Source organism: Talpa occidentalis, unplaced genomic scaffold (genome assembly GCF_014898055.3).
Source record: "Talpa occidentalis isolate TD23 unplaced genomic scaffold, MPIMG_talOcc4v2.1 talOcc4.9, whole genome shotgun sequence".
NCBI classification, from domain to species: domain Eukaryota; kingdom Metazoa; phylum Chordata; class Mammalia; order Eulipotyphla; family Talpidae; genus Talpa; species Talpa occidentalis.
Genome location: NW_023605305.1, coordinates 115,745,511 through 115,762,444, shown reverse-complemented (window position 1 = coordinate 115,762,444; position 16,934 = coordinate 115,745,511). Strand labels below are relative to the sequence as shown.

Sequence of the window (16,934 nt, the reverse complement as noted above, 5' to 3'; positions counted from 1 at the left end):
GGGTCCGGCTCCCGCTCGCCCTCCCGGGCAGCGCTCGCGGTGGGCGGGGCCCCGGCGCCCCGCCCCCGCGGCGCTATTGGCGGAGCGGCGTCCGGAAGGCGGGGCCTCGCCGGGCCGCGCGCGCGCATTGGCCGCCGCGGCCCGGGCGGGCGGGGGCGGGGCCGGCGGCGGCGGGCGGGGCGCTGGGCCGGGCCCCGGGCTCCGGGCGGTCGCATTGTTTTCCTGCCCGAGCCGCGGCGGGAGCGACCGCGGCGGGGACCCGGCTGCGCCCCGACAGCGCCGGGACCGGACCCGGCGCCGGCCCCTCCCTTCGCTCCCCGCGTCCCGCCCGCGCCCCACCACGGACGGCGAACTCGGCGGGTGCGGGGCCGCCCCCCGCCCGCCGCCGCCGCGGTCTCGCCGGCCCGACCCGGAGCAAGTACCCGCGGGGGTCGGGCGGGGGGGGGGGGCGGGGGCGGGCCCGGGCGCCGCGGCGGGCGGGCTCGGGGGCCCGCGAGGGTGCGGGCGCCGCGCGCCCCGCTGCGGGGGGTCGGGAGTTGGGGTGCGCGGAGGGCGGGGGCCCGGCCGACCTCGCCGCGCGCTGGGGCGCAGGGTCAGGCGCCTCCTCCGACCCGGCCTCCCCGAGTCGCGCTCCCTGGGCTGGGGAGCGCGAGGGGGGCTGGACGCGCGCGCCCCGCGGGGCGTGCAGCCGGGCCCCCCGCCCCCAGCAGGGAGCTGAGGCCCGAGCCCGGGGGGACCGGCTCCCCGATGCCCTGCGGAGCGGGAAGGGGTCGCGTCCCCCGCACTTCGGCGTCGCGGCGGCACCTCTGTCCTTGCGGCGGGGCCCGGGCGCCTCCCGGGAGGCCGGGGCACCGGCCGGGGCGTGGGGCCCTCGAGAAGCAGCGTCCCAGCGCCCCTCCATCCCCTGCACCCCGCTCGCCCCGGGGCTTTGTTCCGCCGAGGTCTCCCGGGGAGAGCCGAGCTGGCGCTGCCCCGCGCGCCCCGGACCCCAGGCCCGCCCTCCTCGCCCCGCGTCGCCGGCCCAGATGCCCGGCCCGGGAGACCCGCCCGCGCGCCCAGCCCCGGCCCCGGCCCCGGCCCCGCGCCTGCAGCCCTCCAGCCCCTCCTCCCGCTAACGTGGCTCTGGGACCCGGTCCCGGCCCAGACTCTGCTACCCGCCCCTCTCGGAGGGATCCAGTGAGGGGGAGACACGTCGAGCTCCGGCCCGGGCCCACCTCCAGGAGGCTCCGGACACCTGGCCTCCCCGCCGGGGGCGGGGGCGGCGCGGGCCGGGGGCGTCCGCGGAAGGAGCCCGCCCGTCCCGCGAGGGTCCTGGGCGCGCCGGCCCCCCCGGAGGAAGGTGGACTGGGGCGGGCGGCCAGCCCGAGGGCTTCCTGCCATTGTCCCCAGCCCGGTCTCCCCTTCTCCATCCCTCCCAGCCCCCACAGACTCTGGCTGTGACCCCGGCCACTCCCCAGAGGTGGCTGCCGAGCCGGGAGCGGAGAAGGGCCCCTTCCTCGGCCCAGCAAGGGGAGGGGGCGGGCGCCGCTCAGGCCTCCCGCGGACTTCAGATGGGGGTACGGGCCGCTGGGCTTGGTCCCGGCCGGGTGAGCCTCGTCTCAGGCCCGCGGTGGGATGGGGGCGCTCCCCAAAACTGCCACGGGAAGCCCTCTTAAAGCTGTGCCAGAGTGAAGTCTAGGGGGCCAAGGCAAAGGCCAACCGAGTGTTTTCCGAGGCTGGACTAATCCGGCCCGAGGTGGGGGCGGGGTGGGAGGAGGCCGGGCCTGCGCCCGCCGGGAAGGAGGGGCTGGGGGTGCTGCTATCAGAGCATTTTGCCTCGAAATGAAGAGCATGTAAATGAGATGCAAATTAGTCTCCATTGTCCCCAGCTAGGGCGCTTCTGCTGAGAAGGCGGCTGGATTCTGAGGGTTTTGCCATGGGAGTGGTCGGCATGCCCCCCAAAATCTCCGGGTCACCCTTTTCCCCAAGACGGGTCCAGCAGTTCTAGGAGTTTCTGGCTGGGCCAGCCCCAGCCTCTTGCCGTCATGCCTCTGGGCTGGAATCACCAGCACCTTTGTCTCCAAGTTCAGTATCAGCCCCCCAGGTACCCCACGCCCCCCAACCTCTCCCAGGCAGCGTCTCCACTGCCCTAGCCTCTGCAGACCTTGCCGCGTGCCCCTCAGTCTCTTTCCTCCTTCTGTCCCTTCATCAGGTCAGAGGTCACCTGTCCCCCTCCAGCCCTTACGGGAGTCGCCACCCCAGGTAAGGGAAGGGCCGGAGCCCCTGGGGGGCCGGGTGGAGGCGACCTTGGCTGGGAGCAGGAGGAGGGTCTGGCTGCTCTCCCCACTTGCCAGGACCAAAGTTGTTTCCTGGGTGAAGATACCAGTTGCCCTGGGCAACTTGGGGGGGGGCAGGAGGGGGAGGATGAGAGACAAGCTGTGTCCCTTTCTCTTCCCTCCGGGAGCATCAGCACCCGGAAACGTGGTGGGGGAGGGGGGCTTGGCCTGGCGGCACCGGAGGGTGTTAGCTGGCTGCCTGCGCCCCTGGGGAGGGGGTCATCATTAGGTGTTCTCCCTCCCCCCTCCTCCAGCTCTCTTGGGACCCCATCTGACGTCAGCCTTCCCACCAGTGACGCCGGGCGGGGGGTGGGGTGCTTGGGTCCTGGCTCCCAGAGTGGAATTGCTGGGGAGATGGACCTGCTAGGCCTTCTTTAGGGGACATGGCGCTTGGGCAGCGAGGGCTGGGGAGGGAGCGCGTCTCGCGCTTCCTGACCTGATTTCCGGGCCTGCCTGGCCCCTCACTTCAATTTCGGGAGAAGGCAGGAAGCCCGTGCACACCTCCCACCGCGCCCCCTGCCCCCCCTGTCTGCCTTCCAGCATGCCCATCTTTTCCTGGACTTGGGGCCACAACTGCCTGCCCATCTTTGAATTATTTATATTTCCATTTTGAGGCAGCCCGAAGAGAGGAGGCAGGGCAAGGGGTGCGCTCAGCTGCACCCCAGCCAGGCCTGGTCCTGGGGCCTGGGCCTGGTCCCCGGGTCTGCTCTCGCCAGCAGGCGCAGGCGGGGGCTCTGGGCGGCGGGAACAGGGCTGGAGCGCCTGGGAGGGGGCACAGTGGTCGGGCAGACAGCTGCAGTTAGAGCTAAATTTAGCCTCTGATCTGGCTTTGATGCGGATTCGTTTTTTGCTAAGATAGCCCCTCACCCCCAGCTTCTCTCTGCCAGGGCCCCTGAAGTGGAACTCAGAGCAGGACCCCCCCCCCCAGGCTCTCCTTCCTTGGCCGGGGGTGGCCGGGGGCGGGGGGTGGTGGCCACCTTGCCGCTGCCCGGGTCTGGGCACGGGCCTGCCTGCGCCCCGGAGCCCGGGGTCTGGGGGGGAGGGGGCCGACGCAGTGCCCTCTTCCTCCTCCTGGTGCCAAGGAGTCACTATTTATAATTTTAAGGCTTCAGCGTCTAATTATAGCTGAGAAGGGGTTAGCAAGAGGGGGGCCAGGAGGTGTCACCTACCGAATGTCCCAGACCCAGCCGGGAGGGGAGAGGCCGAGCGTGAAGCCTGGGGTGGGGGAGCGGGTGTGTCCTGTCCTCACCTGGGGTCACACCGGCAGGCCTCTTACCAGCCAGTTTGGACCAGTTGCGGCGGGAAGGGCCCCGAGTGACAGTGACAGCTGGCAGGGCCGGAGGCAGTGCCAGAGAGAGGGTTCTTCTCCCCACTCCACAGGGTCTTCTGGGGATAGAACAGGGCGGAGCCCGCCTGCGTGGGGTGGGGGCCGTTGCTCCTTTCCCCCACTTTTCTGTCTCTGCTTTCAGGGCCAGCATATGGGTGAGGGGGCACCCCCTGGGGCCTGAGCTGCCCCGCACAGGATGCCCCGTGCCCCCCACTTCATGCCCTTGCTGCTGCTGCTTCTGCTGCTCTCACTTCCCCATTCCCAGGCCGCCTTTCCTCAGGACCCCCTTCCTCTGCTGACCTCCGACCTGCAAGGTGAGTGCCCCCCCCGCCCCCCTGCGCTGTGCCTCCGTGCCTGCGCTGTCTCCAGACCTGAGGCGCAGCCCTACGTGGGAGACCAGGTGCGGGAAGGCCCTCAGCCTCTGGCCCGGCCAGCAAGGGGCCCAGAGAGGTGGAGCGTGCGGGTCCCTCGGGCCGGTCGCCCTCCCCGGCCGCCTCCTTCACTCAGGCAACCTCGTTTGTGCTGAAGAGCGGAGCGTGTGCAGCCGGGCCAACCTTAGCAAGTCGGGCCCTGCCGAGCCGCTCCCAGCTCAGGGGCTGCCGTCAGGTGCCTTAACTTTTCTTTGCCTCAGTCTCCTCTTCTGCAAATGTAGACCACAGCCTGCCCACCTGGTAGAGCTATTTAGGGTAAAGCGAGGTAACGCGCGTCAATGGCCGGGAACAATGTCCGTGCTGGCTCCGTTCCAGCTGCCCACGAGGGCGTGGCACCCAGCGCAGTGCCACTGCTGACCCTGGTACCAAGCAGAGGCCCAGAAACCCGCTACCTCTGAGGAGAACCTTTCTCTGGTTCCTGTTCTGTGTAGGACTTGGAGTTCGGCTCAGGGTGAGGGAGGCGTCGCTGGGTTACTGGGGAGACTGGGGGAGAATCGCAAACGGGCGCCAGACGCAGTCTATGCGCCTTGCCAGTGTCCACTTACCCTAAACCCAGGGCTTCCTTGAGTGCAGCTGACCGTGGCTTCTGTGCTTGGGCCTGGGGGACGCTGAGCTGGTCAGAGGAGGCGGAGGCCTGGGGGCTCAGGTGAAGAGGCTTGTGGGGGTGCCAAGAGAGGGGGTGACTGAATGCTGCAGAAGGGACGGGGTGTGCTTGGCAGCGACAGGAAATCGCTGGCTCGGCGGCGACTCCAAGGCCGGATGCGGCTGGGCTCTGGAGTCAGACGGCGCGGATCTGAGTGCAGGTACCTGCCGCTGAATGCGCTGAATGAGCTCTGCAGATTCCTTCATGGCCCCAAGCCTCAGCCTCGTGGCCTATCGATGGGGCCGCTGTTAGTCCTCACCTCCCGGGCCGTATTAGCCGAGAGGATGCAGCTCGATGCTGACGCAGCGCTTGGCAGCGGGGAAGGGCTGGGGTTAGCTGATCATTTCTTTCATAACCAGCCTCACGACCAGCTTGACTGGTACCCACAGCTCAGCTCACGTCCGGCTGAGCGCGGCTGCTTCCCGCGGCTGGAGGGGCGTGGGGTGTGGTGTCCTGCTGGCCCTCAGCGCCCGCCGCCTTGCTCTAGGTACTTCCCCATCATCCTGGTTCCGTGGCCTGGAGGACGATACTGGGGTGGCAGAGCTTGGGCTGGACTTTCAGAGATTCCTGACCTTGAACCAGACCTTGCTGGTGGCTGCCCGGTAAGCTGGCCGCGGCACAGCGTGGGCCGACCTGCACGCTCCTGGGCCGCCTGGATGCCTGCATGGCCCCTGCAGCGTCTTGCAGGGGACACGGGCAGGTGTGCGAGCCACAGCCCAGAGCGCAGGGGCCCAGGTGTGGCTGGGGGAGGGGCGGGGCTGCACTGTTGGGCCCCCCCGGGGCTCAGCTCTCATCCCTCCTACCCTCCCGTCAGGGACCACGTCTTCTCCTTCGATCTCCAAGCCCAAGAAGAAGGGGAGGGGCTGGTGCCCAACAAGGTGAGGGCCCTGTGGGGAGGGCAGGCTGGCCGGGGTGGGAGCCGGTTAGCAGGGGTGGAGCGGGCGGGAAGGTGAAGCCTCGAGGAGTCATGAGGAGTCATGAGGTGAGGCGGGGCGCGGCCCCTGACCCCCGTCTTCCCCTTCTCTCCAGTACCTGACATGGCGGAGCCAGGATGTGGAGAACTGCGCCGTGCGGGGGAAGCTGACGGTGAGGAGCAGGGTCGCCCGCCCCGGCTGCCCACACGGGCCCCTTCTGCACCCCATTCCCACCCCCTTCTCCCAGGCCAGGCCACAGAGGAAAGCACAAAGGGGAGAGAATCGCGGTTTCCGGCTTCCTCCGGTGCCTCGTGAAGGGCAGGCCCGGCTCCGGGAGGCCAGAGGCCTGTCCAGGCGCTGGGGCCTCCCCCCGGGGCCGACGGCCACGGGAGCGGCCCTGCAGCCAGAGCGGGTCCTGACGCAGCCGCCTCCCCGCAGGACGAGTGCCACAACTATATCCGCGTCCTCGTTCCCTGGGACTCCCAGACGCTGCTCGCCTGTGGGACAAACTCCTTCAGCCCCGTGTGCCGCAGCTATGGGGTACAAAGGCGGAGGGGCCTGGCCAGATCAGCGGGGCGGCTGGTTTGCTGGGGAGGGATCCATGGGGTGGGGGACCGCCCAGAGTGCAGGGGTCCAGAGGGGTGGGGCGGGGGGCACAGGGACCTGAGGGGGTCCTTGGGGCAGGACTGCAGCACCCGAGAGTTCTGAGCACCTGTTCCCTCTGCCTCCAGATCACTTCGCTGCAGCAGGAGGGGGAGGAGCTGAGTGGGCAGGCTCGATGCCCCTTTGATGCCACCCAGTCCAACGTGGCTGTCTTCGCAGGTGTGCACCGGGGCCTGTGACTGGAGGAAGCGCCCACCTTGGCTCCTCTCCCCATGGGTCTTCCCCAGGGCTCCCCAGTGGAGGGTTGAGGCGGGAGCCGGGTGGGGCCTGGGTAGAGGCGTAGGAGGCCCCCAGAGCCAGGGCATGTCCCCAGAGCCCGGCCTCCCACCCCTCCAGAGGGCAGCCTGTACTCGGCCACCGCCGCAGACTTCCAGGCCAGCGACGCTGTGGTTTACAGGAGCCTCGGGCCACAGCCTCCACTCCGCTCCGCCAAGTACGACTCCAAGTGGCTCCGAGGTCAGGGCGGGCCTGGGGGACCGGTCTTGGGGAGGGGGTGCGGGGCGGCCATGGAGGGAGCAGGGGACGGGGTGGAGTGGGCAGGACGCCAGGAGCGCCTGAGCAGGAGCAGGTGCTTTTCACGCCCCTTCTCATCGCCCCCCAGAGCCGCACTTTGTCCACGCCCTGGAGCATGGGGACCACGTCTACTTCTTCTTCCGCGAGGTCTCTGTGGAGGACGTCCGGCTGGGGAGGGTAAGGCGGCGGGCACGGGGGCCAGTGGGGATCAAGGGAGAGCTCCTGACCCGACCTCAACAGCCCCCTGGACTCCAAGCCCCCCAGCCTTGTGCGCCCCGGCCCCACGGTGCCCTCATCCTCAATCCCGAGGACCAACCGCCCACACCTGGCCTTGAGCTCCGACCGTGTCTCTCCTGCTGCCCCGACTCACCGCCTCACCGCCTTCCTCTCCCGCTGCCCCCGCTCCGTCCCCGCCGCCCAGGTGCAGTTCTCGCGGGTGGCCCGAGTGTGTAAGCGCGACATGGGCGGCTCCCCGCGGGCCCTGGACCGCCACTGGACATCCTTCCTGAAGCTGCGGCTCAACTGCTCCGTCCCCGGGGACTCCACCTTCTACTTCGACGTCTTGCAGGCCTTGACCGGGCCTGCGAACTTGCATGGCCACGCTGCTCTCTTCGGGGTCTTCACCACCCAGACCAACAGGTTGGTGCCGGCCTGAGCAGAGTGGCTGCCTGTCCCTGGCGGCCCAGTGCCCGAGCCCCTGGTGGCCCACGGGGTGCTGAGGGGAAGCGCCGCTCAAAACCCGCCTGCTGCCCTGCCATCTTTTTTCTCCTGCCCGCCCTCTCAGGCTGTGCCCACTATGGTGCCTGAAGGGCAGCTGCCAGGTCTCCGGAGGGGCTGGGCTGTCCCTCTGACACTAGCCGCACCCTTTTCTGGCTCCCTCAGCATCCCCGGCTCTGCAGTCTGCGCCTTCTACCTGGATGATGTTGAGCGCGGGTTTGAGGGCAAGTTCAAGGAGCAGAGGAGTGTGGATGGGGCCTGGACCCCGGTGTCCGAGGACAGGGTCCCCTCCCCCAGGTACAAGATGGGGGTGGCTTTTGTGGGGGCAGAAGCAGGCAGTATCCGCTCCCCAGATGGGGTTATGAGCAGGGAGTACGGTGCCCGAGGCCTGGAGGGGCTGGAGCGGGACTCCGCGGGGGAGCTGCGCAGGGAGGGGGGTTGCGTGAGAGTCACTGTGCAGGGGAGCCAGGACCACCTACACATATGGGAACGGCGGGGTGGGGGGTGCACATCACAGGCCCTGGAAGCCCAGCCCTGCCCCTAAGGCCTGCCCCTGTGCCCCCAGGCCAGGGTCGTGTGCCGGGGTCGGTGGAGCGGCCTCGTTCCCCTCCTCCCGAGACCTCCCTGACGACGTCCTGACCTTCATCAAGGCCCACCCGCTGCTGGACCCTGCCGTGCCACCTGCTACCCACCAGCCTCTGCTCACCCTCACCAGCAGGTACGTATGGGGCCAAAGCGCTGACCACGCCCTCGCCCTCAGCCTCTGACCCCACAATGTGAATCACCTTGGGGAGCTCAGGACACCCTGGGTCCGGGAGTGGGAGCCAGGACACGCGGGCTCCTGCTGCTCAGGCCGCCCTGACCCGAGGCCCGTCCCGCCTCCCCCAGGGCCCTGCTGACCCAGGTAGCCGTGGACGGCGCGGCCGGTCGCTACGGGAACGCCACCGTGCTGTTCCTCGGCTCCAGCGACGGCACAGTGCTGAAGGTGCTGCCCCCCGGGGGGGAGCCTGGGGGCCAAGAGCCCGTCCTGTTGGAAGAGATTGATGCCTACAGCCCCTCCCGGTGAGGCCCTGGCGAGGATGGGACGTGAAGTGGTAACGGGAGGTGATGGCTGGGGGCCGCCAGCGCCGGCTCTGCAGGGTGGAAGCTGGACATGGGGGGGGCAGGGCGGCGCCTGGGCAGCCCCAGCTCCGAGAGTTACTTGTGTGCTGCCCGCCTTGTTCTTTAACTCACCCAGGGGAAGAGGAGCCTCGCCTGCCCCCCTGACCCCTCTGCCTCACCCTAGGTGCAGTGGGAGGCGGGCTCCCCAAACAGCTCGGCGAGTCATCGGGCTGGAGCTGGACGCCCAGGGGCACAGGCTCTTTGTGGCTTTTTCTGGCTGCATCATCTACCTCCCCCTCAGCCGGTGCGCCCGACACGGGGCCTGCCGCAGGTGAGGGGCCGCTGCCAGGCCCTGCTGCACACGCGCCCCCCGGGCCACCGGCATGGCGGGATGCAAGGGGTGGTGTGCGGGGAGCTGCCTGGCGTGTCTGGGGATGGGACCAGAATAGGCATTGGCGGGCAGGAGGAACAGCAGGCTGGGCGCCTCCTCCGGGTGAGAAGAGGCGGGAGGGAAGGCGATTTGCGGGGAGAGGTCCCAGCCGCACGTGACTCAGCTCTCCCTAGGAGCTGCCTGGCTTCTCGGGACCCCTACTGTGGATGGCACAGCTCCAGAGGCTGTGTGGACATCAGGGGGCCTGGTGGGTAAGTGAAGGGCCCCTGGCTCCCCAGGAAAGAGTTCGGTCCCACTGAGGGAGGAAGTGGAGGGCTGGAGGGGGGCGGGGAGATATGTAACTGCCCTGAGCACCCCCTTTTCCTCCCAGGACGGATATGGATCCATCTGGGAACCAGGAGCCCACGGAACAGGGTGACTGCCAAGGTGAACGTTCGAGGGCTGCTGCCACCGCAGCCGCTGCTGCTCGTGGCCATGGCTCCGCGGGTGGCCTTTTTGTCTGTCTCTCCACCCGGCGTACAGGCACCCCCAGCAGATTTTCAGGGTTTCCCTGCCCCCATCTTGACCTCCTCTCTGTTCGTCACAGATGGATCCACGGGGAGTCAGTCTGGCACGGGGGACTCTGCTTACGGTGAGCGCCTCGGCCCGCCACCCCTTCCCGCGCTCAGCCCCCCGCACCCGGACGCTGGGCAGCCTCAGAGGGGGTTAGCGTGCCCCACATTCACCCCACACAGAGCTCGGGCGCGGCTCATCCAGGTGCTTAGTAAATGCCCGTAGGCCTTGAGGGCCTGGCGAGCCTCCCACACCCGGAGGAGAGCGGAGGCTGGAGCTGTGCACCTTTGGGTTCCAGAGTCGAGGGTGGGGGACCCAAGTGGGTGACGGGGGCGGCGAGCAGGGGCCTCACTCGCTCTGACCTGGTCTCTGTCACCAGTGCTTCTGGGTCCTGGCCCTTCCCCCGAGACCCCCAGCCCCCCCAGTGACGCCCACCCCGGGCCCCAGTCTTCCACTCTTGGAGCGCACACGCAGGGTAAGGGGCTGGGGGCGGGGCAGGTGCGAGGTGCGCGGCTGCTGACTGGAGGAACTCACCCCTCACCGCCCCGTGTTTGGTGCTCACTAACACCTCGCGCAGGGTGGCGCCTGCCCCTGGCATGGCTACGCGGCCCACAAACGGGCCGCTGTGTGCGCTCAGGGGTCGGGGAGGTGCCGTCCAGGTGCCTGGTCGTCCGGGCACAGCCGCCTGGAGCTGAGTCTCGCTCCTCCCTCGGTCAGGCGTGCGCCGGGACCTGCCCACAGCCTCCGCCGCCCGCTCCGTCCCCATCCCGCTGCTCCTGGCCTGCGTGGCCGCCGCCTTCGCCCTGGGCGCCTCCGTCTCGGGCCTCCTGGTCTCCTGCGCCTGTCGCCGCGCGCACCGCCGTCGGGGCAAGGACGTGGAGGCGCCGGGCCTCCCGCGGCCTCTCTCCCTGCGCAGCCTGGCCCGGCTGCACGGCGCGGGCCCCGAGCCGGCGCCGCCGCCCAAGGACGCCGACGGGGCGCAGACGCCCCAGCTCTACACCACCTTCCTGCCGCCCCCCGACGCCGTGCCCCCGCCGGAGCTGGCCTGCCTGCCCACGCCGGAGTCCACGCCCGAGCTGCCGGCCAAGCACCTCCGCCGCGCCGGGGCGCCCTGGGAGTGGAACCAGAACGGGAACAACGCCAAGGAGGGCCCGGGGCGCGCGCGCGGCGGCAACGCGGCGGGCGGGCCCGCGCCGCGCGTGCTGGTGCGGCCGCCGCCGCCCGGCTGCCCGGGCCAGGCCGTGGAGGTGACCACCCTGGAGGAGCTGCTGCGCTACCTGCACGGCCCGCCGCCGCCGCGCGGGGGCCCCGAGCCCCCCGGGCCGCCCCCGTTCACCTCGCGGGCGCTCCCGCCCGAGCCCGCCCCCGCGCTCCTGGCGGGCGCCGGCCCGCTGCCCCGCGAGTGCGCCCCGCCCCTGCGGCTGGACGTGCCCCCCGAGGGCAGGTGCGCGGCCCCCGCCGCCCGGCCCGCGCTCTCGGCCCCCGCTCCCCGGCTCGGGGTCGGGGGGGGCCGGCGGCCGCCCTGCCCCGCGCCCCGCGCGCCCCCCGCCCTGCTCACGCGGGTCCCCTCGGGCGGCCCCGCCAGGTACTCGGGGGGCCCGGGGAGGCACCTCCTGTACCTGGGCCGGCCCGAGGGCTACCGGGGCCGCGCGCTGAAGAGAGTGGACGCCGAGAAGCCCCAGCTGCCCCCGAAGCCGCCCCCGGCCGGGCCCCCCTCGCCGCCGGCCGGGCCTGGCGGCGGCCACTTCAACTTCTAGGGGCGCCGCTCCCCGACCCCGTGGCCCGGCCCCCCGCTCCGGACTCTGGGAGTCGGGGCCGCGCCTCGGGTTAATTTATTGACCGTGGACTGTCTTCCCGCCGGGGGGCGCGGGAGCCGCGCCTCGGCGAGCCAGCTTGGGGCGCTGGCAACCCCCCCCCGCCGAGCTGCCTTAACCCGCCCTCGGGCGCCCCTCGGCGGGCCCCGGGGGGCCTCCCGGGCGGCGGCCGGGCCCTCCTACTGTGTAGGATCCCGCGCGGCCGCGCCCCCCGCCCGGGCCCGCCGCCGCGCCCCGAGCGCCCCGAGGCCGGGCGGCCCACAGGCGGGGTCCCCGCGGGGGGCGGGGGGGCGCCCTCGCGGCCCGGATGGCGGGAGGGGCGGGCGTTTTTGGAGAAATAAATGAAGCTGCAGCGGAAGTGACTGAAGTCGCCCCTCGGGAGCTCTCGTGCTGCGGGGTCCGGCCGGGGCGGGGCGGGGCGGGGCGGGGCGGGCAGGGGCGAGCGCAGCCCCCTCGGCGGGGCCCGGGCCGTCCCGCGGGCGCCCTCACGCGCATGCGCAGCCCGCGTCCCGCCCCGCGCGTCCCGGGGTCGCGGCGAGGGTTTCTCGGCGGGGCGGGCGGGGCGGGCGGGGCGGGGCGCGGGCGCCTGCCGGTCACCCCGGGCCAAAGGCAGGGACGGGCCGCCCCGCCCAGCGCCCCGGCGAGGAGGCCGCCGAAGGCCTCGCGCGGGCGGTGGCCGCTCCCGCGGATCTACGAGCCGGGTTCGAGCCGACGCGTGGCCGTGTCCGCCCCGGCGAGCGCCCCCTGGAGGCCGGGCCGAGCCCCGCGGCTGGAGCCCGGGGGGCGCGCCCCGCGCCGGGCAGCGCTGCCCCAGGAGGGCGCCCCGCGGGCTGGGCCGGGCAGGCTTCGAGCCGCGCGCCGCGCTCGCCCCTCCAGGCACGTGTGCAGCTGTCAAGGTTGTGCGCGTGCCCCGAGCTCGCGCGCTGCGCCCCCTGCGCCCCGAGGCGTCGCGGGCCGCCCCTTTCCTGCTCGCATCCCCGTCGTGGTGGGCGACGGCCTTGGGCCCCGGCGTCCCTCGCTGGGTGCCCTTCTGGGCCCAGAGTGCTCGGTTCCCGGGGAGCGGAGGGAAGCGCGGGGGATGGAGACTGGCCGTCCCGTGACGTCACTGGCCTGCTCAGCCCCAGGTGCTGAGGCAGGACAGGGCAGGACGTCACAGCCTTGGGGGGCAAGTGTCACCTCGCAGCTCTTCTCCCGGAGGTGGTCACAAGGGAAAGTGGTGAATGACCCCCGGTTTTAAATATAGACCCCAAGGGGAAATAGTACAGAAACGGAGCCCGTGGCTGCCCGGAGCAGCCGTTGGCAGGTGAAAGCCCTGGTGTCCACTTGGTCGTGAAGAGCGCTCGCCCGTCGGCACGCAGGAACATGCTGACCGCTGCAGGCCGGAGTCCTGAGCCGGACTCAGAACCTCCTCCAGGCCGGTGAGAGCAACGGGACGGCCGTGAGAGCAGCGGTTCTTCCACTCGGCCTCAGGAGTTTTCCCATGGAAAGTCAGCAGTGCAACTAATCTGAGCATTCTTCGGAGGAAAACATGCAGAGAACATAGCCCACAGGGTCTGCAACTCGCCATACACGCGTAGGCTTCAGTGAACTGCTCTGTGGGAAAGAGTTATGTGCTCAAAATAGACTATCAAGGATGTAATTCATTAATACTCACAAAATACCTCATCCCAACAAAGTGACTAAATTAAAGGGATGATTTCAGTGAAGTTATCACTGACAACAGAGGGGTAAACACGACCTCAATTAAGAAATCGGCTGTTAGTCCTTTTTTAAAATTAGGAATTAGCTCCAACTTTGTCTTCAGAAAAAAACAGAATGTGCCAACAGGAGGATAAAGTTGGCGTCCTGAGGGCTTTCTAAGCTGATTTCTCAGAGGCATCACGGGAGGTTATGGAGAAACCAGAGCCCCAGTGGGCAGAGTCCATCAGCTTGTGCAAGACTTTGGGGACCTGAAACACAGAAGGTTCCACAGCCACAAAGCTGGAAAAGCTGTTCAGCATCTTGGGTTCTCTGGGAACCAAGTCACAGGGGCCTGAGCTATTATTGTCTCTCGGATTTGTGTCTCCTCGATGCCACTACCTCGCACTCGGGAGCCACGCTGGCATGAGTTACTCAGCCTCTGCTGCTAACCCAGCAGCTGACCTGTCAGAACTGTTGACTCAAGAATTAAGATTACATGTTTGAGTGTCAGGGTCAAGTGCACCATGAATTATGAAACCTCTCTAAGGATCACCCACCTTTATTTTTTTTAAAGATTTATGCATACAAAAGCTGGGGTGTAAGCCAGAAGTGTGTGGGGGGTGAGAGGATTCACCAGAGACAGAGTGGGGACCAGAACAGGTGGATCTGTTAGGGGGAAGGATGTCCTCTGCTAATTCCATACAGGCTTTGTGGCTGTCCAACTGTAACAGATCCACTGAAACCCACTGCTGAGGGGAGCAGTGGGGAGACAGGAGAGGTCTGCTGCGCCCTGTGAGTAGCTCCCTGGCTGGGGCTGGATCTCGTACTGGTACTTCAGTGGCTGCCAATAGCTTCATAGCGCTGAGACTTAACCCCTGCGCCCCCAGGGAGGCTCTAGATCACCCACCTTTAACACTGGACTGGGTAATAAATGGGGAACAGATGCCATGCTCAAAATAATGGACTATTTATCCAAAAGTATGGCTTAACCCAACTGGAAGCCAAAACACGTGAGATCCTGAATGAAAGTTACACAGATTAGCCTCCCGGGAAAGACAAAAAGTACAGGAGGGAGGGGAGTGGTCTGCAAGGACAACGCTCTAGTTTCCTGTCACTGGGCCCTGCTGGGAGAGAGGCGCAGTTCCCATAAGTACTGCTGAGTGGCCACTTTTTGCAGATGCCTCCTCAGTTAGGTTGGAGCAAAATTTGCTTTAGGGAGTTTGTAGGAAAGGCTGCTTGGAGAAGTTACTTCGGTCCCTAGTTGTTGAACTGCAGCTTGAGATGCTGTTGAGTAAGGCGGTGTTCTGATTAAAGGACTCGTAACCACACAAACTGTCATTTTCGATAGAAGAGATTTTGAAAGCTGAGGTGCTGGGGCAAAGTCTCGGCCTCGTCTTTGTAGCCATATGCTGAGGAGAAAACCTCCGGGACGGTGTCTGTGCCCACGCAAAGTGTTGCGCCTCCTGCCAGACGTTCAGCAAAGGTGTAAAACGTGGAAGCGACTGCAATTGTCCTGCTAGTGTCTTCTTGCATGCAATAAAAACTTTCTTAAACCGTAGGGCAGGTTGTGGGAGTAGAGGGCAGGCCTACGCTACGCTCAGGGGCTCTGACGGCCTTCCTGTTCCCCGCAGACACGTTGCACAAACCTACACAGGGGTGGGTATCACCAAGCGGCTCCCATTCAACCTTCTCTTGTGCATTCTGGCCGCTGCTCTCCTTGGGGGGCTCCCTTTCACAGAGAGCTCTTAGGACAGTTCTTCCAGTTCAACTTCCCCTTCACATAAGCACATTACCCTTCAGACAACTCTGGGTTCCTGTCTCTCTGATTCCCTCCAACAGTCCCATGGTCCTGACACTTCTCTCACCAGGATTTTTTTTTTTGTGGGACCCTCACTGGTGGCCGGGGAAGGAATCAGCACTGCAGAGGCTGCGGGCAGCCTCGCAGGCCAGCGCTCAACCGCTGCGCCACTAGGGGAGGCCCACCAGGATTTTTTTTTAAAAAGATTTACTCATACACACAAGAGCTGAGTACAGGCCAGAGATGTGGGGGCTGAGAGGATTTACCAGAGACACAGTGGGGAGCAGAACAGGCAGATTGACCGAAACACTGCTGAGGGGAGCAGCGGGCGAGACAGGAGAGGTCTGTGGGGTTGCTCCCTGGCCAGGCCGGGGATCTAACTCAATGCTGCAGAGGCTGCGGACAGCTTCGCAGTGCGGAGCTTAACCCCTTGCGCCACTGGGGAGGCCCTCTCACCAGGATTTTAATTCAACAAGACTCTTAGTTCTTTGCTTCTCAAGTCCCTGCTTTTTCCCTCAGCAGAAACTGCACAGGCATTTATGAGGGACCTGCCAGAATTACTTTAATTAATACACGCACACAACAGTGACTATACGTATCCACCAAAAAGCAATGACCTGTTAGTGGCGGGTGTAGGGCTTCCTAATTACTGACTGAGAGAGCTTGCCCAAAGGTCCAGCTGATGCTCATGCGCCGGGGAGACGCTCCTGTGTCCATGACTTTGGTCCCGCCCTCCTTTGAGAAAGGCTTTCTTACTGCCAAGGGAGCAGCTGAGAACACTGTGCACTAGGTGGGCACATCCCTCTAGGGTGCTAGGGTTACCCCCTGGAACCCCGGCTACTAGGGCGGGGGGCTGTGCCACAACTAGGCTGCTCCTCGAGTTTGCTTACTAAACATGTGCCGGATCAGACCGAGACAGCAAGCAAGGAGCTTACTAGAACAGCTGAGAAACCAGCAGAGGGAAGCCACTATTCCCAGGATTCCCTGAGCCTGATGGCCCCCCGCGTCCCCACCTCAGCACTGACCTCACCCCCACACAAAGCACAGAACCATTTCCCTCCGCTGCTGGTCTCTGCCCTTGGCGGCGGTTTGAGGGGGGAGGGAGGGATGAGAGAAGGGAGGAGGCTGGAAGTCTACCGGGTCTCACAAGCTCTCCCCAGCCTCACTTCCAGCCTCACCTCCACGCTCACCTCCGCGCCTGCCCGTTCAGAGCAGCGGCTGAGCAGCCAGACAAGGAGAGAGAGTGGCTGGGCGAGAGGAGACCCCAGCAGGGGAAGAAGCCTGCCCCCCTACGCCTTGCCCCCCTTTGGAGAAAACTGGCTATTGAGTTTCATCCTGTGATCAGGGAGTAGACAGAACTTTTGCTCGGGAGATGGGAAAAAATTCAGCGACGCCCCGAAATGGTAAGACTGCGCCGGTTTATTAAGAAACATCTTTATTTTTGAATGGCAGTACAAAAATCGAGTCTATACTATAGCTCCGTATCGCTGTGCATCGCACGAATGCTCGCTCGCTCTCTCACACGCTCGTTAGAATCAAACCCTATTTCATTCAAATCTGAATAAAAAAAGAAAAGTATGCTTTAGTCCACGGCAATCACGCTGTACATAAAGCTGCCAGACGACCTGAAAAACGGAGGCTGCTGGGAGAACAGCCCAGGCACCCACCGCCGCTCCCTCTCCCCGCCCTCACGGAGGCGCTCGGGCCCTACACAGAGCCGCTGTCAAAACTGCCGCTAGAAGGAGCCGCCGCAGGCTTCAGGCAACGGGGAGCGCACGGGCTCCGGGTGTGACCTGGATTCATTCTCAGAAACCACCACTTCAGAGCAAACAGAAAACAAGCACGCGGGAAGGGGGGGAGTGGAGGAGGAAAGGGGAGGCCCGCGGGTTCGGGTGACCTACTAATTAAGGCCTGGTGCCTGGGAAAGGCCGGCGGAGATGAGAACAATGGGGTCACGGAGGCAGAAGCACTTGGGGGGAAGCGGAGGGAGGAAGACGGGGAGTCGGAACTTCCTGCCGTTCACCGGCCACACTGCGACGGGCGTCTAGGAACGTCCCCGCCCGACTCCCACGGAG

The 16,934-nt window shown here is 66.8% G+C and overlaps 1 protein-coding gene across 7 annotated transcripts; it reads left to right on the top strand.

The window, feature by feature from the left end:
* Positions 1-399: 399 nt before the first annotated feature.
* On the top strand, positions 400-11,457 carry SEMA6C (semaphorin 6C). 7 transcript variants are annotated; one of them, XM_054691265.1, is made up of 20 exons: positions 400-418; positions 2,192-2,241; positions 3,785-3,956; positions 5,204-5,318; positions 5,531-5,594; positions 5,746-5,802; positions 6,069-6,170; positions 6,362-6,452; positions 6,630-6,749; positions 6,895-6,983; positions 7,228-7,445; positions 7,689-7,820; positions 8,089-8,241; positions 8,412-8,585; positions 8,809-8,955; positions 9,189-9,266; positions 9,386-9,441; positions 9,602-9,646; positions 9,947-10,042; positions 10,285-11,442. In XM_054691265.1, exons 3-20 carry the CDS (start codon positions 3,839-3,841, stop codon positions 11,322-11,324), a joined length of 2,895 nt encoding a protein of 964 aa, XP_054547240.1. In that variant the 5' UTR covers positions 400-418; positions 2,192-2,241; positions 3,785-3,838; the 3' UTR covers positions 11,325-11,442. The 7 variants fall into 7 exon arrangements, with proteins under 7 accessions (XP_054547240.1, XP_054547241.1, XP_054547238.1 ...); XM_054691266.1 differs by lacking the exon at positions 400-418 and adding an exon at positions 1,308-1,556; XM_054691263.1 differs by lacking the exon at positions 400-418 and adding an exon at positions 1,308-1,556 and having other exon boundaries at positions 1,869-2,241.
* Positions 11,458-16,934: the final 5,477 nt, after the last annotated feature.

Excerpts from the sequence above, each read along its gene's own strand:
- SEMA6C (XM_054691265.1), top strand. The coding sequence starts at position 3,839 with ATGCCCCGTGCCCCCCACTTCATGCCCTTGCTGCTGCTGCTTCTGCTG. Across the intron at positions 7,821-8,088 it reads GACAGGGTCCCCTCCCCCAG|GCCAGGGTCGTGTGCCGGGG; the intron begins GTACAAGATGGG and ends CTGTGCCCCCAG. Across the intron at positions 8,242-8,411 it reads CTGCTCACCCTCACCAGCAG|GGCCCTGCTGACCCAGGTAG; the intron begins GTACGTATGGGG and ends CGCCTCCCCCAG.